Raw genomic sequence first — 21,757 nt, forward strand, 5'->3', positions numbered from 1 at the left:
AAGAAATTACACTTACTGTTAACAAAAACTGCAAATCTTAAGAATGACAGGTAACGTTCACCCTCTATTGGATTCCATCCAATGTCTGGATAGCCTTTAGCCAGCAGTACTGGACAACTCTGCAGGCCGCAACCCGCCAGGTAGGTAACAACCTACAATACAGAAGCAATCATTTACTCATGTGTTTAGGAATAAATTTCTAAAAATAAGTATGAAACAAAATGAACATAGGGGTTTTTTTTAATAACAAGGGTTTTATATGCTAGGTGTTTCACCTGAGAAACTACCAACATAGCTCATTATTGCATCAGTCCCAGTTTCTAGTTCTTGCTTTTGATGATGATGAAAAAAGTCAAGCACTCTTTACTTCTGAAGTTACCTAATTATACGATGACATAAGAATACAACAACATGAACAAACGTGGAATGTGAAAAGTAGAATAAAATATTGTGGAATTCAGATCTTTTTTTACAGTACATAAACAACAGTTAAAATACTGTTTAACAACTTTAGAAATCACATCAATAACCATATATGGCTAATTTGCTACAGTAGCAAAATAAATATTCCATCAATGTTTTATTTACCATAATTCCAATTTTAGTATATATGCAAATAATTAAATTTTTCAGAAGACTGATAAACATCAGTGAACAGTTTTAAAAGTCTGAAACCAGAAAGATTAAAATTTTTGGCAATATTCCTAATAGCATTTATTGTCAAGAGGAATATCTCTAAGGGAAAACTTTGAGAAATTATGACAAATTTCATTAATTATAGTAAACTAAATTTCTGAAACATGTACAGGATGATTTCTCAATCAGTTAAAAGGAAATTTGCAAATAACTGCACAAACATGATTTTTGTTTTTATTTAAAATACACAAAGGACAACACATGAACATGATGATAATACTTAAATATATTTTGAAATAAGCAGTGAACATCAAGAACCCTTCGTGAACCTGTAAAAAGAGATGCAATCATCATTTTTGACAATGCAAGGCAGCCAAAAATGGGTGGCAAAAGGCAGATAGGTTTTTCTATTTGGAAGAGAGAGATCTGTTATTCTGCTTAAGTACTCTTATAGCAATTCCACCATCCATGAGATCATATTTAGTCATTATCTAATGCCCTAGGAGAGAAACTGGTTATGAATTCAGGGAGAAGAATTATACCTCTGCTGATACAGTTGCCTCCAAAGGGCTGCAACAGAGGAAAAATGGGCTGATGTGAAGAAATTGTTTATTACAGTATGCAGTAAGCAAGTTACTCAGTGCACTTGGTAGAAAAAGCATGCAATCCCTAGCAGAGCTCGATAGCTTTCTAGCATCCATTCAGAAGATATGAGTGAATACATACTTGTAGGACTCTAGAGCTGCATCTCATACAGAATGTGAGAAAACTGGTAGAATAAATCTCTTCTTGATCTCTTTTCAGATTTTATAATGCTACCACCAGACCCCATAATTTTAATCTATTCAGTTTACTATAGTATGTCACCAGGCCATGGGATACTTTTCTTGTGCAATCCTCTACCTTCCACACATTCACACATTTGTGGTAAAAAGAGATCAAATCTGCAGTGGCAAAAGTTCAAAAGTTAAGTTGTCTCTGTGTAATTCATTTGCTTTGAACACAGGCTTTATAGTACAAACCTCAGTCACACAGAAATGCTGTATCATTCTGTGAGTAGGGTATGTATGCCACGCTCATCAAACTGATATTTGTTTTTTCTTGTATAGAGATTTATTTTCTGAATAACATCCACATACTGCAGTGTATAAAATTATTGACTCACCAAAGCTAATATATTACAGCCAATACATTACCATTCTTACAGCTAAAATGACTGGTGAATTTGGGAAGCCCAGTCTGAGACATACAGCCTGATTTTTCAGCATAAAATACTGTGTGTACTGCAGCTGTTATCTGTTACTGTTTGAACATTCAATATTTGTACGGTGCCAAGTATTCCAGTGTAAGCAATCAGTAAACGGGGAACATGCAGTTAATGATCAATAGTGAAATTCAGTTTAAGTGATTTGTCCTACAGTACTTTTCATGAAAATGTGAGACAGTCACTGGTGGTGTTCCAGTCACTTGTGGTGTATCCTAAGGGTTGATACTTGTTGTGGTTTGAGCTCAGAGGGCAAATGAGTACCACACAGCCGCTCACTCCCCCCTTCCCCCCCAGCACTGGGAAGGAGGAAAGAAAAAGGCCCAGGAATAAGATAGAGAGGCCAGAGATAAGGACGGGGCGGATTATGTCATCCTTTAAGGTACAGGCAAACACCAGAATCATTAGGGGAAGAAGAAAAAGAACATGAAATTTAATACAGACACTAACAACAACAACAACATCTAACAGTCAGAGTAGGCCTGCAAGAAGCATTATCACATCTTGAAAAGACCTTCCCCCATCCCTCCCTTCTTCCTGGGCTCAGCTTTGCTCCCAGTATCTCTACCTCCATGCACCCAGTGGTGCAGGGGGCAGGGCATGGGGGGGGTGGTGGTGGGCAGCCCTGCAATCTCACCATGGGTTACAGGGGAGTGTCTTCTTTGGCACACCTCCTCCCCTTCTCCTCCTTCCTTCCACTGACCCCAGTGTCTGCACAGACGTTCTCACAACTTCTCCTCACAACTCCTCTCATGTTCCCCTTCTTAAATATGTTATTACAGAGGCACAGATAATTGGCCCGGCCTTGGCGCAAAGGCGGGTCTAACTTGGAGCCGGGGGAGCTTTGAGAAGCTTCTCACAGGGGGCCACCAATGCAGCCTCGTCCCCTGCTATCAAAAAACCCCGCCACTCACTCAAACCAGGACAATACTGAGGCCAATACTGTTTAATATCTTTAGTAATGACAGGACAGAGTGTACTCTCAGCAATTTTGCAGGTGATACAAATTTGATAATTGTTCTCAATGCTACCTTTATCTAATTAGTGTATTCCCATGCTCTCTCACACCGTTCCCATTCATATTCTTGTCTTTGTCTTCTCCTAGCTATCCCCACCATACATCCATTTATTTCCATTTGTCAGCTTTTCCTCTCCCACAGCATATGCAGATCACAAACACCCCCACAACTGGTTCTACTCTCTTCACAGGATTCTCCCATACTGCACAGAGGCTTTCCCTGTGCTAAGCCATCATTTAGTGGCTTAACTGTTCTCCTTCATTTATATTAAACTCTGCCTTCTGTTTTCTGTTCCCCAATGCTGCACTAGCACATATCACTTCCTTTCCGTGCTTTTCTCCTCTTCTGACTGTGCACCCATCTTCCATCTCTTAATCTGTTTTCCTTCCTGGATATACAAAGAACTTTCATGCTATTTTTTGTATCCTTTTACTCACCATTTCTAGTTCATCCTGCCTCTCCTCACATTTCCCTTTATTCCTAACCATTGCCAATGACCTGAGTCCTGGATTCAGTTTCCTATTGCAATTACCCTTAAAATCCTGTTCCAACTTCCCTTCTTCAAATACCTGCCCTTCAATTCTCTTAGCTCTTGCCTCCATCCCCATCAACCTCTATGATTTGTTTAAGCCAGAAGACCTGCTTTCTTTCTCCACATTCTCCTCTTCATTTTCAAATTTACTCCTCCCCAAACAATGTTTCCTTTCTCCTGTGTCTTGCCTTTTTCTTCTTTTCATCCTTTCTACCTGATTACAATAGTGAAAGGACGCAGAAAATAGAAATAAATCTCTTTTGCTGTGATTCCCACTAAGTGTAAAGAAAAATCAGGGAAAATACTGCTCAGTCAATCTCACCTTGAGACAGCACATACCTAGAGCAAGTATTTCTGAGGAGATCACATCTAAAAGTTACTATGATCAAACTTACCCTTTTCCCTCCTAGCACGCTATTTAATAAATAGGTAAATAGGTCAGAGTGATCACTTACCTTATCGAGATCTGGTTCCTCCAATGCTAGTGCAAGCTCATTGTTGTCCATTACAGAAGCTGCTGCAACATCTAGTGGCGTCGAACCTCTCATTGAAGGAAATGCTGCAGAAGAAAGTTAAGATAGAGCAATTCGATTTGCAGTAATCACAGTCATGCAGCAGAGGGCAGCAATCACATTGGAATCTAGAACATAATATATTAATAGCATGTTGTATTCCTGCTCTTCAATCAAGAACATGGTTAACTGTTTTGAATAATGTCAAAATAAATGCTGAAATTGTTTTCTGACTTGACATCCATATCTATAAACATACTCAACAACACTGGTTTTAAATGTAGATGGAGAAATCAGTATTAACATAGAAAATCATAGGACTATTATACTATTTCTTTAGCAGAGCAACATGTTAACTATGTAATTCTGCACAATCCTATTAACTCAAGATTTTAAAATATTCCTATATTAAGGTAAAAGTGACATTTTCAAGCTTCAGTTACCTGTTTTCTTTCTTTTAGTCTTATCTCACTTTCTGTGTTTAATATGGAAATGCAGGCTTCAAAATGGTCACCACGGACAGCTAAAGCACTGTGAAACCACACACTATCTTGCCTTGCTATACCTTATTAATATAGCCCATCTATCTAGCCAAGACAATTGTCCTTGTGTTACAAGATCTAACGCACACACATTAAAAATTCAGTGTTCCAAAGTAAAAATGTGAAATTCACATCAGTGGCCTAAATTTTAGAGGGAAGGGAAATGAAACCAGATGAAACAGGCAAGCACCATAAAGGATTAATTTAGATTTCCACTCACAACTATTTTGAATGCAAAAGATGTTAAACTGTATGGATATAATCCTAAATATTTCAAGGTATTTGAAAACAGAGATTTAGACTATTCTGTTTCTAATACAGTTCACAGACACACAAGGATGAAAGGGGAAAAAAAAAAAAGAATTAGAGGTGAAACCACAAAGTGGTTTATGCTTCAGAAAGGCTTCATCACATGCTTTGACTTGCTATACAAATTAGATACTAGTCTTGTGATATCACAGTTCCTCCTGGTCTTGCTTTCAGCTGTTACAGCTACATGACATACCCAGTCCAACGCTGCTGTTTTCCAGTAAGTAACTAAGATGCTCAAACATGGCCTTTTGGTTTTGACGACTAATTCGACAGAAGTAGCACAGGAATCGACAACAGCTTGCCACCATCTTAGGAAAAATGATCTGCTGAAGAAGAAAGTTGACAAAGCAGTGAAATATGTTAATTACCAATCTGTTCCAATTCTTCTTCCTGCACTCCTAACAAGGAAAGTATAGTGAAGTTACCAAGGTGATAAGCAGCTGACAGTTGTTTTGCTTCTAACTTAAGAAAGGACCCTCACTTTCTTTTACTTTTTGTATTCATTAGGCCATTAGGTTTAAAATAATTGAAAAATCATTTTGCAGAGGACTATAGGGGATGTATAAGGGGAAAAAACAAATAAATTATTCTCATCAATTTGCAGATTAACAAATGCAGTTATACAAAACCTGTATTTTAGCAGCATTACAATAACAAGCTCAACCCCAAATATTAGGTCATAGCAGAACAAAGAATATTAAGAACCTTAGTTTATCCTCTCATATTACAATAAGAATATATAGTCTTCGTATAAAACATTTCTACAAGACTCCTATGTTGTTCAATGCATAGGCCTGATAAAATAAAACATTAAATTCCATTAACTATCCAATGCTTCTAAAACCAAAAGCAAACAAAAAGCCACCAACACTTTACTTGCTGCACATTATATGCAAGGATTTCTCCTCTGAAAATAATTTCATCTGTAGCAAGTTACAATTAGTCATAACATCTGAGATGAACAAGTTATGCCATTCTCACATTTTACTGACAGAACAAGATCAAAAATCATAGGACAGATTTTTGATGCTTGTTTGAAGGTTTTTCTATTTGATTTATTAAATTTTCCATTACATAGCACTTTTTAAAAAGTGTCAAGTTCCATTGCAGATCTGTCCTCAGGATACTTCATAAAATAAATGAGAAAATTCATTACCGTCAAGGAGAATTTTGGTTTTTTAATAATCTGACTAGCAGCCTTTAGGCAAAAGCAGGAACATATTCTATATATTTTATATATATTCTGTAATATCCAAGGTGATATCTGAGCATTTTAACCACAATATCATGGATTTTTTTCTTCCTATAACATCCTGCCTCCTTCACTTCATACCTTTCAACTATAAATAATATTGCTTATACTTAATTATAACAAAGTCTAATAAATGTTGCCTTCTTTACAACACAACTCTAATTCATGCTGAGAAGTGCAACCTTTTCACTTAATGAAACAACAATCTTGCAAAAAAAGTGATTATGTATTTAAAAGCTATATGATATGTATTATCTTTTCAAGACATCAAGTGCACTTCCTAACTTCCAGAGACTTGATTAACTGTAATTTTACTTTGGCACAGTTTTATTGCTAATACATGCAGCTTATTTGTCTATTTCAGTAGTGAAGGAGCTATTGCATACAAGTGGCATTATATATGATTTTTGTTCTTAAATGTAGGGTAATGAAAAACATTCATTCATTAATGAAACATTCAACAAAGCTTCCAACCCCTAAATTTACATGGATTTTAACAGAATCTATGACATAACTTTGTCTAGAAAATTACAGTAACACAATACTGTTAAAAATTGTCATTTTAGAAACTCCTCATTATTGACAGGAATACATATGAACATGGAATTCTAAAACTTTCAGTCAGTAAGAAATAATTTTTGAAGTAAAATGATTAAATTCCGACAGCCAAAAAGGGTGTTGCTCAGGATTCTCTGAAAATGAACAACCAACACCAGAAACCAACATGACATGAAGATTCCAATATATAAGATCTAAAGACACAGTCTCTAAAAGAACTATTTTAGGCATTAAGATACATGTTAAAACCTAACTGTGATGGAAATGCTCAAAACTTGCCCAAGTATTTTCTGGGACATATCTTTCACCAATGAAGTACCTTTACAGGACTTTGCTGGCCGGTATTAGCAAAATACTTCTAAGGTACCTTCACCAACACCATATTCCACAGACCTCTTCATCTGTTTCTGACTCATTTATTAATAGAACAGCTGGAAAGAAGCCTGACATAAATTGTCTTCAATTTGAATGGACCAGTTGTTACCTTCTCACCATTCCTTCAGAGAAGTGTGAGCAATAAAACTCTCACTACATGTCTCAATACAGCCTCATGATAAAATCACTTAATCCAAGAAGCTGGAGATCTAGCTTAAACCATCTGCTGCCACAACCTAGGAAAAAACCCAATCCCTAAACCAGAGACTACATTGCATGGCTGCTCATTCCATCTCCTGAAGCTATAACACTGAACAGAAAGAAACATCCATGAAGCTGGAAAGAGAAAACAAAAGGGAACATACTAACAATCTAGCCATGAGGAACTTGCTTGAGAGCAGGAAAATCTGTGTTCTAGTGCCTGTATATATAAGCAACTCACTGGACAAACACACAGTTAATTCCAAATGAGTATATAAAACCATAGCTGAGTGGGGCATGCTCGCTGTTTCTGGCCCTACTCCATTTTACTCAGAAGACCTTATCTGGCAGAGTGAAAGATCTGCAGTATGCACAAACATGTACCTTTTCCAGATTACAGTCTAGTGGTTCTACCTAGGGTCAACAACTTTTCAAATGAGATTTCTCTGCCAGATTAGAAATTAAGCATGCCAGCAGAAGATCAGCAGACAGCACATGACAGTCATTTTAAAGGCAGTACCTTCTCTCCCTGCAAGGTTGCAGTTCCTGAAAAAGGAAACTTCAGGCTTGGAACTCAGAAGCAACACTTCTCTGCCTGCACAGTTCCCTGCCCAATGGTTTGTTCTGCAAAATCTTCCCATTGCAATATCTAAATCTGTGCTAATGGTGTGCAAAACTCTTCGTTAATAAGCCTTGCTGTGTTATTTCATAACATGACTGTAGCCCTGTGACTCCATAAGAGAACTGTGGGTTCTGAACCATGAGTATCTGGAAGTTTCCACACTCAAGGAGAAAATGCAGCACCGGAATAGATTGAATTCCAAATACACTCTATTTATTGTCCATACTTCTTCATAAGACTTCTAGTCCTATGCCAGTTCCAGTTCAGTAGGTGAAGCTTTGGATTCCTTCTGAGGTACCTAACTCTCCCCATGCATTTCATAAAGACAGAGACGTAAAATACAACTTTTTGGTTGGCCACACACATTAAATGCTGAAACACCAGGCTATTTTCTAGGTCTGTATTCCCTTTGAAGGGTATCATGGTAATTTCTGTAAAGTATTTTTGTAGATCTGTGTTACTAAAATTTTCTATAAAAACATTTTAAACAGAATTAGAAGGCACTGTGGGGTTGTTGTTTTGGTGTTTGGTTTGGGGGGGTTTTTTGGTCACCTTTGACCAAAACCCACTGTAAACATTGTAGCAAAACTAGAGGGTTGTGACACCTATAAATTAGCTAAGTACTAACCATCTTATAATTAATTGTAACTTGCCTTGAGCTCAAATGTGAGCATATTAAAACAGAGTAACTAAAACCCAGTCTGTGAATACTTTGTAACGCTGTTATGGTGTACTCAGACACAATGTATAAGTATTTTACAGAAGTATATGAGCTATGGGACCAAAGAGACAAAGAAAGAGGTGTGCAGTTGCACACACAAGGCACTCAAGTAATGAAAAGTTGCCAGAGACAAGATAAGCACAAGGTAGTAAAATGGGCTGAAAATCATTCCAAATACATAAGAATGAGCGGCCAGCAAAAGAAAACAAGATTAGAGGAGACCCCTCTTTTTGGGAGGGAGGCAATCAGACATAAGCAAAGAGAAGAAAGAAGATAAGCCTGCTTCACTTCTTTCTTCAGTAGCCTAATCATCCAGTTAGGCTTCTCAAAATTTACCACTCTGCCTTTAAACTAACACATATATATTCGAGCATAATGCTAAGAAATGGGAAAATACAACACTGCAAGAAAATTATTGCTCAATTCAAGTATTTGAATTTGAGGATTCAAAATTAAGCTGATGTTATTCTCTTATAGTCTATTGGTAATAACACTATCTAATATGAAGAGGTATATTTTCCTAGCAGAGCTACACCTCTCATAGGCAGCTAATGAACATATTTAATCTAAAATAAAAACAAAACCTTTTAAAGTCCTATTAAAAGACAAACGAAACACCTATAACCTCTCACTTTTTAAAAATCAAGTCCTAGAATGCTGGGCTTCTCCCTCTGGTACTATAAGAACATCAAACAATACTTCAATTTAGACAAGGAAAATCTCTCTTACGTGAAGATCTATTTTTCTTCGGATACTTCTTCTTAAACATCCTAGTATACTTTTGAAAAGGTTCAAAATGCAAAACACACAATAAAATTACGGTGAAATTACCTGAGATTTATCTCCTCCAAGTACATTCACCATCACATCCATAACAGTCTCATGCATGCCCAAGACTCTCATTAAGTTAGGATGCTGATAAAACACCTTGTTGTTCATTATATCCCTAAAATGGAAGAAAAAGCAACAATGTGTTTTTAAGAAACACCATTTTAATTTAAATCAATGATGCATTATTAGGGATTTCAGAAATATGCATTCACTGTAGTAACATAATTTTAAATTCCTAGAGTTCAGCATAATGCAAAAACACCTCACAACTAAATGCTTCACATTGAAACATGCTGTCATTCCTTTAATTTTCATTAATTCTATATAATAAGAACCTAAACTTTTAAGTTATTTCAAAATGGCATTTCTTAATCTTTAAATTGCTCTTGCCATCTGTTCTGTTTAAAGAAAAAATATATTCTGTGATGATCTAAGTGGAGAAGAATATATGGTGTTTTTTAAGTAAAGAATGGGGATCAATAAATTGAAATCTAACCTTGCCTCTGCAGTAACACCGCTTAATTAATTTGCTCAGTTCACAAAGTAGAAGACAATAAACAGACTTAATATTCAAGGTTATCTGTTAAATGTGTTTTATCAATATTGCCAAAATTAAGACCATCTGTCAGAAGATGTAAAATGGCATACAGTCCCCTTAAGTAGGAATATTTTAACATTTTCACTCAGCCCACCATCCTCTCAACATGTTCTAGAATTTGCTGTATTGGTTTCATAATCCAGAACACAATTTATGTGTTTCAATAGAGAATCCAGGGATTTCTAACGTTTTAGGTCAACCTGTTAAAAACAAATGGCAAATAACAGACATCATGCCTGCCTTAAAGAAATACAGAAAACTGGGAATGGAAGATGACTCATAACACAGCACACCTCTGGGAAGGGGACTACACACATGCCAAGATTAGACAAAATTTACCCTTTATTCCTCCTAGAATTCTCAGCAACTTTAGAAACTCAGCATCAGCAATAAATAAGGCAACACTGTCAAATACTAACTAATGAGTTGCTACCATGACCTGCTCAATTCAACTGAAGAGATTAGTCTGCAATTTTTACAGTGAAGTAGTAAGAATAATGAAAGTTCCTTACAACTGTGCAAAGGAAAGAAATTGTTCAATATAATTGTTCAAGGACAAATACATACAGTTCTCAGGTAATCATACTATCATTTTCTCTCTTTTTAAATACATCATTTTAATTGAAGTAATTAATTGTCTGTGATTTTTTTTTTCCCCTTCCAACATTAAATGGCCTTATCTGGCAATTATTCACATAAAATGACACGCACCATAATACCACTGCTTAACAGAGGTAATTTCATACCAAAAACACTGAAAAAATATTCTCACATCAGCAGGCGTTACATAAAGGTAATTTCTTATCAAGGATAAAATAAGCAGGCTTCCATGTTCAAATACTTAAAGTTGCCACTGATGATGACATGATAAATACCAACCAGTTTGAAATATTTCAGTTCACAACACCACTTTGTTGGCTCGACCTATCTGCTTGCACAAACTTCCCAATTAAAAAGACATCAGCAAGGTTATTCACTCATGCATGAATTACAACATGAATTTTCAGTTTGGGAAAGATGTAGTTTTGACACCAATAAAGATTTAAGTTATCTGTTTTCTCCAGAGCTGCTAAAACATGTACTTTAACGAAGGTTTAAGCATTAGGCTTAACTATAGTGAGAGGAGTCCCTTTTCTTTAGATGAGAAAATACCTTGGTTCACAGAAATTTGACACATTTGATACTGCTAGAGAGATCAGTTGGAGCCATTTTGGAAATACATATGAAAATGAAAATTTCTGGTACATATCTGCATTTTAGTACAGCAGTAATTTTCATCCAGGATCTAAAATAAAAATATTTACTAAAATAACAAAAAGTTTAATACAAACTTAAAAATAAAATTATGTTAATTCCATACCCTAATCCGTTAATCATTAGCAATTCCTCCTCTTTTCCCATCCTGACACTGAGAAGTGAACGAATCTGGCCCAGTGCTGCAAGCAGATTAATGGTATCCTTCACAGAGGCAGCACTAATAGTGTATGCTTTCCTCAGCGCTTGCAGTAGCTCACCAATGCTGTCATATTGCCTACGAAGGAGGGTGTACATAATCCGCACTAATTCTGGATCCTGAATCTGATCTTCCTGGGACCAGCGCACCATAGTCTGGGATATGAGTTCTTTCAGTGTAGCTAAAAAAATAAAATACATAAAATTTTACTAGCTATTACAAGAACAAAAAATGTCAAAAACATGTATTATAGTAAAATATTAGATAACAGTAGACAACAAGGCAGTTGTAAGAAAGCAGAACACAAGCAGACTGAATAGGATTTTTCAACTGAAAAAATAATTTTTAGAACTTTCAAGATAAGTGTGATGCTCTTAAGAGGTGAAAAACAAGAAACTTCTACTTAGCATTCAAGTCAATACCAGCACTGTTGGTAATGAAAACTTCTTAGCTGATGGTGACTCTAAGAATCATCCTTATAAGTTAAATAAACTAAGTAAATAATTTAAACTTTTGATTTATTCTTCATTTCTACATCAAGATTTATAAAATACACTAAGTACAGCACAAGCACTTTTTCATTAGGAATGACTGAAATTTAATTTTATAATGCCAAAGAAACATAATATTTTTGATAATCATCAGCCTAGGTTTGGAATACAGAAATTGGTAATTAAGTTTTCAGTAAATAGTTTATTGGCTGACAAGTATGAGTTCAATTACAACATAAATATTCATGAATGTGAGCTCAGCTTGCCAATCAATTTTGCCAGGGGGGAGGAGGAAATAAAATCTGTTCTAAACTTACAAAACTGCCAGAAAGGAGGATGAGATAGCTGGCTTTCTAAATCAAATATCCAATGTAAGGCCTAACCAGGATGGCTTGAGCAGCTTTTGCTGGTCATTCACTTGATGAACGTTTAGCTATTTTGTTGTTCAAACAAAGGACTTACATTGTCTTCAAAAAGATGATCTACCTGGAAACATCTTAGAATTGTATGATGATGCAAACACACTAACGATCAGGAGATGCCAACTGACTTAGAATAGGGGAATTTAATCTCTATTTCCCATCTGTTTGGGGAGAGACACTGTCAATTGGGAATATACTTTCTAAAAATTGTATTGTTTGGAACTACATAATGCATATTGCTTGAAACGCTTCTTTTGTATATGTTACATGTTCAGTGACCCTGAAAACAATTTTTCTGAGCCCAGAGTTTAGGAAATTTACCTGAAAACTAAACACATGTTCCAGTGCTTGTTCCAACAAACGTTCATTGTTGAGATCAAGTAGAACATGAATAACCATCTTTCCTCTTAAAACAATGCAAGTTTCTTTCCTCTATTTCCAGAAAAGTTACCTCTTGACTTTCCCAAAGTTCTTCTAATGGCAAGAACTTCCCCCTCCAAATTTCCAGCACAAATGTGCTTATAGCTAGTGCATATCCATTTATTTTTGTGTCTACACTATCCTTTTACTTGTTAACTCTTCTCCCTTACAGTTTACTTAATGATGTATTTGTAGAAAACCATCATTAATTATCAGATTTTGTTTAACAAAATCTTCTTTGATTCTTGCACTAAACTCTTCTTTCCTAGAATAACTAATAATTTCCCAGAACTTTCCAACTCATTGAGTATCACTGATTTCTGGTTGCATAAATATAACACACTTCTTTTGTCAGAAAGTCAATGATCTGATTAAAGAATTACTTACTATGGCTTTCTGATTGGGGGGGAAGGGGATAAACATGGGATAAATGCAACTTGAAGTGGTAAACTCCAGGAGGAGGTTAAGGTTAAGGTCTTCGATAGCTCAGGTGATGGCCCCTTTCACAAGGCTAAAGGACAAAACATGCACAAACTTGTCTTTTTGTTTTACAAATCTAGTTCCTAATTTCCTTAGTAATGCCAGAAATATATAATTTTTCTTGGATTGAAAGGAATATTACTTTCAAAATAATGTGATATTTTAGATTTTTTTGTTTGATGAGGGAAAATACCATATGATTCACTCCAAATAGATATTTTCCACTTCAGCAACAAAAATATTAATTGCACTGACTCAGTTATGAGGGAGATTTCATACCCTCGAGTTAACTGTCAGATATTTATACATATAACTAAAAGGTTATTACAATTTTTAGTACAAACATAAGAAACACATTCTCATGAAATGAACAAATGAAAAACAAATTGTTTCCCTGATACAGGGAATTGTCTATGCAGAGGTTCCCATGTGTAAGTGCAACAAAATAGTTGTGTGTTTTTTAAAGCTTCTCTCTGGAGTTTTGAAAATCTTTCTCCATAACAAATGTTAGTGTTTTCTTCAAAACCTTTGGAGGTTTTGATTTTTTTTCTTCTGATAAGCTTTTAAGTAGCATATTGTTATATGTAATTACTTTTAGGCAGTATGGCAAATAACTTTGGAGAAATCAATTAGCCCTGTCCTTGCATGGATGAATTTTTGGTTGAAAGATAAACAGAGGGTAGAACTAAATAATAGTGGTCACAAAGAGAGAGAAACAGCAGTGAAGTTCTGCATATATCCGTGCTGTGTTCTGTGATGTTAAGCACCTTCCTTCCCTAGAAGACCTGAGAAGGGGATAAGACAATGCACACAAGTCTGATAATACAAAGTTATGAAGGACAGCAAATATGAGTGTAACTCAAAAAAAAATGCAGAACTTAAAAGGACAAACCTGGGCAATAAAATGGTGATGAAATTCACTTTTAACAAAGTCGCTGTAAATAAAATGGTGTTAGGCAGTTTACTCTTCACAGCATCACAGAATAGTTGAGGTTGGAAGGGATCTCTGGAGATCTCCTGGTCCATTCCCCATGCTCAAGCAGGGCCACCTAGAGCTGGTTGTCCAGGACTGTGTCTAGATGGTTTTTCATTATCTCTAAGAGGATGACCTCCCTGATCAGCTTACACAAATATCAGCTCAGTTATCAGTATCTACTCAAATTCCCTGGCAGTCAAAAAGATCAAATCAAAAGCCAGGATTAAGAAAGGAATAGTTAAAGCAGAGTACATTATGCCATTATGTTAATCCAAAAGTCACACTTTTCATACAACACAAGAAGAGGCCATCAAATGAAGCCCATTCACAAGGCAGGAGCTAAGCCAAAAAGAAAGCGGTTTCTTCACATAATGGATGACAGAACCCTGAAACTCACTGTCAAAAATGTGGCAAATGCTAAAAGTTCACACTTGCTCAAGTGGAGACTACACAAATATCTGCCAGAAAGATAAAACCTGTTTAGACTCAGGAAATCTCCTGAACTGAAGAGAACTAGAGACTGGGACAGCATTAAATTGTAAGTATCACATCTGATTGTTTTATTCTCACTTGCCCCCAGATGACAATTTGTGGGCACTGTTTGAAACAAGGTATTGCGTTAGATGGATCCGAATCGTTACAGTCTTACCCATCATATTACTCCACAACTGTAGAGACTGCTTACTGCTTCTAGCTCTGAGTGTATAAGGCTTATTCCCAGGATTAATTTCTTAACTGAATATTTCTTAAAGATACAGAAGTTTGAAGTCCAGTTTCTACTGCCTAAAACTAGAGACTTCTCAAGTTGCCACCCCCAGCCACCTACATACACTCACCCACATCTAAGCGTGGCAGTACACTCTCAGGACTTCTAGCTGAACTCCTGCAAAGGAAAGCCAGAACACTTGCAAAATTTGGCAAATGCTTTATTCATAATCCTTTAAGAGGCATTAGAATTAAAAACCTCAGGAAATAAGAATATAGTTCTTTCTAGGCTGCTCTTATGCCTTCTATGCATCTTAGTTTAGGTTTAGCAGAGTCTGTTTAGAGTCTTTTTCTAATTGTGACGGTGATTTGTTGTTTCCTCCCCTCTAATCCTTTCTACCCTCTTTTGCCTTATACTGAAACAGAGAAGTTGCTGTGTTTGTTGCACTTGAGGAAAAAGATCTGCTTGCAACTCAGCCAAAAGATGAGAATAGATGAGAAACAATCAAATGTGACGACTCCAGCATGGTCTCAATAATAGTCAGCAGTAGTCTGATATTCTTTCTGACTGCTAATAAATCACAAATGTACTGTACTGCAAACACTCTGTAACCAAAATTTAAAAGACAAGAAGAAAAAAATGAAGCTAACAGCCAGTGGGAAGTCTATTGTAACAACTAGTAAGTTAACATTGTAGTTTCTGTGTAAGTAGCACTCTTAAGGAACAAGGTCTCAAAGGACACAGTCTGATTCTTCAACTTAATGCTGCTATTGCTTTTTTTTTTTTTCTCCTTGAACATGCAGTGGACATTATTCAACAGATACTTAACCTTTTCACACAAACATTCTCATATATCCACACTTTCAAAGATCAGTTTGAAAGATCCATGATTCATTGTTTTAACATGAAAACTCAGTTAGGGCATTTGTTCAAATCAATGAATTCTATTTCCTGATTTCTATTCTAGGACCAGTAACCAAGTGTATACCTTCAGAACACATGGTCCTACATGAAAAATTTGTATTATAATAGCAGATACCCTCCCTGAGTTAGGCGCACCTGAAGAGCCATAGTTAAGTAAGCCTGACAGCCATAGTTTCTAGTCCCAAAATGCATGAAAGAAGATCATTGACTCCTTTCATTTCTACCTACAGAAAAACTAAAAAGCAGACATATCACTCACTGTCTTAAATAAAAAGCCTTTCTTTGCCATTCCTGGTGTGTAAGGGATACTATACCTTTTACCCCACACCTCTCGCTTGGGGAAGGAGGTGAAGGGCAGGCCAGCGGATTAACCTGTAACAGAAGCTGGGAGCAAACTGAATATGTGACATGGTGACATTGATAACCAGCTAAAATAGTTGCTAATGTTTTTTTAATGTTTAAGTTTTAACAAGAAATTGCAGTGCCTTAACGATCTTTCAAGGCTGTGTGATGACTCCCCCATATATATGCCTTATCTAAATTATGACTTGACAGTTACAGAAGTCCTATTGTCATAATTAACACTATTTTTTTTTTTTTCCTCAGTGTGTCTATTCTCTGAGTTCTAGCTTGTTTTTAAAAATAAATTTTACTAATTCATCAGTAACACTAGTTTAAATTGCTGGCATTCCTCTCCTAAGATAAAAGTCCATTTGTGAGTAGGTACGAATGCATGCGTAGATGAAGGGAAGATTTCTTTGTAGAAAATAGTTCCTTCCTATGAATATTCACACCCTGAGTATGTATGACCTCATTTTCTGGCTCAAGCCCAAAAAATTTTAGCCTTAGCACCATGCACACAAGCCCCCCTCTTCATGCATATAAGAGAATTGGGGTACCTCAGGCCCCCATTTCCTTTCACTCTCTGAATTCCAAATTTCCTTAGGGGTAAAGGGGAAGCGCACACATGGACTACATATCTCACAGTCTCCAGCTACAGTCAAGTATATAATATAATAAATGTAATGTAATGCAGCATAGATATAATATAGCATAGATATAATTTTTGTTTGTCCTTTAAATTACTTCATCCATACATATATTTGTACTACGCCTGAAGAGATTATCTGAAATTTCTAGAAAAACAGACACTGTAGAATCACTTGTTCAACCTGCATTTCTTGTGACCTAAAGCTGCAGTATATGAAATATGCAAACTGCTCTCTTCTAAGGACCAAGCACTATGTACCCTGAGGCTTTAGGAGTGAAAGCTTCCTGATTCATGACAAGAGAATCCACATGAGCCTGAAGAAATTATACTTTCCAGATACCAATAGGTCCTACTGCCATTAAAGAGAAAGCAGACGCCAACAGATGAGTCACTGGAGAGTAAAACCCTTTTTCATGCAGCATATGAGATTATTATAAGATTTAATGTATTTACAAGCTAGTATCAAGCCTAACAGACCAAAATATGCTTTCAGGACAGGATAAACCCTCTCCAGTGCTTTACAGAACAAGTAGATTGTGTAAAAGATGTCCTGAGATATAAAACAGCATTGTTGTCTAGTCTCACACAACTCTGATGAAATTATTAAATTTGAAATGAAATTAACTGTTCTGGGTCTGTACAAGGACCTATTGCCAAACTGAGCAAACTGGAAATAGGAAAGAAGAACCTACTACCATTGTTAGTTACAAGACCAACCTCAAGTCACTTGCACAATTCTGCACGTGATATTTGGATGGTGTTATAGAAACTCAGAGCTGGCAAAACCCAATCTTTATTCACAAAGGCAATGAGAAACCTCAGCAAAAATTTATGTACTAAAGGAAGACCTGGAGAAATCTTGCTTTTTGCCTTACTTATTTCTCACCATCCATAGTCACTATCAAGGATTGACAGCTCGTAAACATATGACAGCAAAGACAAAATTTCTGAGATTCACACCTCACATCAACCTCACTGAGGGTAATACATGGCAGTGAAAGCCAGGTTGCTCAAAGAGGCTCAATAAAACACTTATGCAGAGAGTAGAGGAATGGCAAGCACAGAACCCATCTCGCCTGTTTAGATCATGAATACTTCTCCCGTGTTAGGGAATGGCGTATGTGAGTGTACATGTACAGGAATACTGCTCAGAATAAAAAGTCTGTGATTTCAAGTGTTTCAGGGTGTTCATGTGCATGTATGTAAGTTTGTGTGTATATGTGCCCTAAGAAGAGGTAGTAGTAGGAAGGAATAGGTACACTTTGTTTTGCTACCAGTTGTCCCCTGCCAGTAACAGAACCAGCTACAATAAATAATTTATTAGAGGAAGGAGAGCCAAAAGAACAATATACCTTCAAAATGCAACATGAAATACTGCAGATATGAAAGAATAATGACAAATTGCTACTCAACTGAAGCAGACAGAACTGGATATAACTTCAGGATGTAGGACTTTCCTGTCTTCCATTTACAAACTCTGGTTTGCTTTCAAGTAGCATAGAGTTTGAACTATCCTCTGTAACAAACATTACAGGAAAGTGTCTGCAACATTTTTATTTCAGTGCTTCCTTTAATTAACAGTAGTTTATCTTTGAGACAGCACTAATACATGCAATAGTCTATTTTCAGCTTTCCACTGCTAAAATGACTGCATGCAGTTATCTATTACTTAATGGATGTACATAATTTCTTAAATTGGTTAACCAACTAAATAATATTCTTCAAAGCATTATGAAGAAATGACCAGCTGCTATGTATGACATCCCACTATGATTATGAACATGCTTGGTTTTTCTGAAAATCCAGCATTTCAGAGAACAAAAACTGGTTCACATACAGTATAGCAGTTATTACAATCTCTGGCAGCATTTACCAGTTAAAACTGTTTGAATGCAGTAAAAAAAAAAAAAAAAGTCATTTCCTCTCTATAAAGGTATATAACTAAACATATTATATACCCTGTAAGTGTTCAAATATTTGCTGGATAATACTTCTGAACCTGGTTGTAGGAATATGAAGAAAACTTGCTGAAATAAATTCTTAGTCTCCTTTTCGGCTTGTTTTAGGCCATTAGGCAAAGTAATAAGAAGACAGATATGAAATATGGCAAACATATGGCATTTGTGTATAAATAACAACAAATGTCATTTTAATTTACTCTTCTACAGAAAAACCAAATTTTCCATCTTTCTGTATCACAAAAAATATGAATTACAGTGCTGAGTTTATCCATCATTCCTCTATGTGTAGAATAACCTTGATTCAACTACATTTATGTTTCTTACAAGTACTTCAAGAGTAAAAACTTTCATCGATTTAACATCTGTCAGGCTTTGCACAGCTTTCTCTTAATACAATATGGATATATATGTTATCAGCTGATACATACATCATATGAATCAAGTCCAACCAACCTCCAACAGTGCCTTGAAACATGTAGTGTCAGGCCATTTTAGGAAGAAAGCTCATCAACTATCTGCTCAGCATCAACCCAGACAGAGCTTAGACTGTTTGGCCTAGAGAAGAGAAGTTGCAGGGGCAAACTCATCAATGTATACAAATACCCGAAAGGAGGATGTAAAGAAAACAGATGCAGGTTCTTTTCAGAGCCCAGTGACAGGAAAAGAGGCAGTGGGCACACACTGAAACACAGGTGGATCCATCTGAACAAAAGGAAACACTTCCACTGTGAGGGGGACTGAACACTGGCATACATTGATCAAGGAGGTTGTGGAGTCTCCATCCTTGGAGATATTCAAAAGCTGTCTGGACATGGTCCTGGGCAAACAGCTCTAGGTGGCCCTGCTTGAGCAAGGGGGTTGGACCACACAACCTCCTTTCCAACCCCAGCCATTCTGTGGCTCTATGAATCACTGCCACAGGGCATTACAGATCTGAAAACAGGCATAAAGGCTATCTATTGGCTTACTCTTAAATACCATTAAACTCATTAACTTTAAATAAATTATTGTATTGTTTCAACAGTTACTCTCAGTTGTCTGTTGTGCTTATTCAGCCATACTAGGTGTAAAGACTGTTTTCAGTGATGTGATATACCTTCCCCCATATATATTGTTCCTAGGTCCATGGATTAAATTGTGTCTCATCTCATCAGTTTCAAAACATATACACAGACTTTTCAAGTGTTTTGAGTTAAATATTTATATTTTTAAGAAATGTTCATAGCTTAATATTACTCAGCAAACACACAGGGATATCCCAGTTCTCCTGCCTCTATAACATTCTGCTGCAGAAAGGAACATTTAAAAAGTTTCTGCTAAATGATGTCTGTTCTTCTCATGTATATTTAAGCAACATGAAAACTCACTTTAAATGGCAATGAGATTTATGAACTATAGAGAAAAGTTTTCCAGAAAACTAATGATATCTAGACAGTATTTTTCTCTGTCCTCTGATTTTAGAGACACATGTTAAAGATCTATAGAAGCAAGGAGCAGAATAAAAAAATAACAATACTAAATTCTGGAAAATTCTGTTAACTAAAGCATTTATGAATGCAGAATTTGTACTTGTGAAAAAGATGTTCCTTCTGTTTAGTTAGTCAAAGAGATTGAGTATTTCTTTAAATTCAGAAAGGATATGGTTAGAAAGGATATGGTATGGATGTATAACTCTTGTTGACTGCATACACCTTTAACACTTGCATCTCAGAAGTATGCGGAAAGAAAACTTACTAGGAGATTTCTCTTCTTCCTCCTTAGGTTCTGCTTTTTCTGCTTTTGGTGGACCTTTGATTTTGTACATTAATGAACGGAGTTTGCCAGTCAAGGAGGAATCTTCCTCTTCTTCCTCCTCCTCTTCTAGTGGAATACCTTAGCAGATAATAAAACTGGTTAGAAACAAAACTTAACCTTTGAAGATTAACTCCTCCATTATTTAAACAATACCAAAATATCTGCAGGAATTTTAACTGGCAAATTTCATACAGTATAAAAAAATGTAGTAAGGCCAGAAACTTTAACATGTTAGCTACAGTAGCACCCCTTAAATTATGTTTATTTCAGTACACATACTTCCTATATCCAAATTTATAGTATTATGTTTTCAGTATTTGACCAAAGAGGTGGTATTTTTGGAAGATTCTACTACAGCAATTAATTTTGACTCAGAATCATATTTGATTAAATATATGATCCTTTGTTTCATATTGCAGAATGTAAGCTAAAAAAAGAAATGTATGGCCATATCTCACAATACAGTACAAATTTTCAGTCAAGATATTTAGCAGTCATAAACAAACATATTAACTGAATTTAAAACTGCAAGAATGCAGATGTTCAGAGATTATACCAGTGATACAAGTTTTTCATGAAAACGTATACGATGAGATGGGATGTCATTTTACAAGGTAGTTTAATACAGTTCAGTTCATTAAATTGCTTCACAAACATTCAAAGCATTTTCAAATCTTTCACACCTCTTAGTGACGATCAGATATCACATGAATTATGTGCAGAAGCACAGAACATCTAAGCAGGTCCCCTTCAGACCAGAGCTAATTGTGCTGAGCTGAAATGCAAGTTTTTGCTGTTCGGCTGCTGGTCAAAGTGAAATTGAGAAAAGGAAAAGTTTTCCAGACAGAATACTAAAGAGATACAAGCTGGAGCAGAGGGAAAAGAATCAACTGCAGAGGCTAAAACTGGTATTTAAAAAAAGAAACTAAGAAAGGAAAAACAAAATGAAATGTGGTATCAGGTTGGAGAAACTGCCACTGGCAGCTACCAAGGGGAAGGAGTTATAGTTATGACTAGGAGTGACTAAGTGACTAGGAATAAAAAAATTCAGAGGCAGTGGAAGAGAATGAGAGAACTAGAAATTTGAATTGGAAACTACATATGGAATTTAAGGAATGGGAACAGTGAGACTGGCTGGGCAAAATGAAAATCTAAGAAAGAAGG

At 36.0% G+C, this 21,757-nt stretch overlaps 1 protein-coding gene across 1 annotated transcript in view; it reads right to left on the bottom strand.

Annotated features, from left to right (window-relative positions):
- RYR3 (ryanodine receptor 3) overlaps positions 1-21,757 on the bottom strand; it is a 265,038-nt gene that overhangs the window by 109,034 nt on the left and 134,247 nt on the right. Inside the window, exons 38-43 of the mRNA XM_074868153.1 lie at positions 20,534-20,671; positions 11,336-11,609; positions 9,378-9,492; positions 5,011-5,140; positions 3,907-4,010; positions 17-152 (exon numbers count right to left, since the gene is read on the bottom strand). Of these exons, the coding sequence (XP_074724254.1) occupies positions 17-152; positions 3,907-4,010; positions 5,011-5,140; positions 9,378-9,492; positions 11,336-11,609; positions 20,534-20,671 (897 nt within the window). The remainder of the gene's footprint in view (positions 1-16; positions 153-3,906; positions 4,011-5,010; positions 5,141-9,377; positions 9,493-11,335; positions 11,610-20,533; positions 20,672-21,757) is intronic.

Source organism: Strix uralensis, chromosome 4 (assembly GCF_047716275.1).
Source record: "Strix uralensis isolate ZFMK-TIS-50842 chromosome 4, bStrUra1, whole genome shotgun sequence".
Lineage (NCBI taxonomy): Eukaryota > Metazoa > Chordata > Aves > Strigiformes > Strigidae > Strix > Strix uralensis.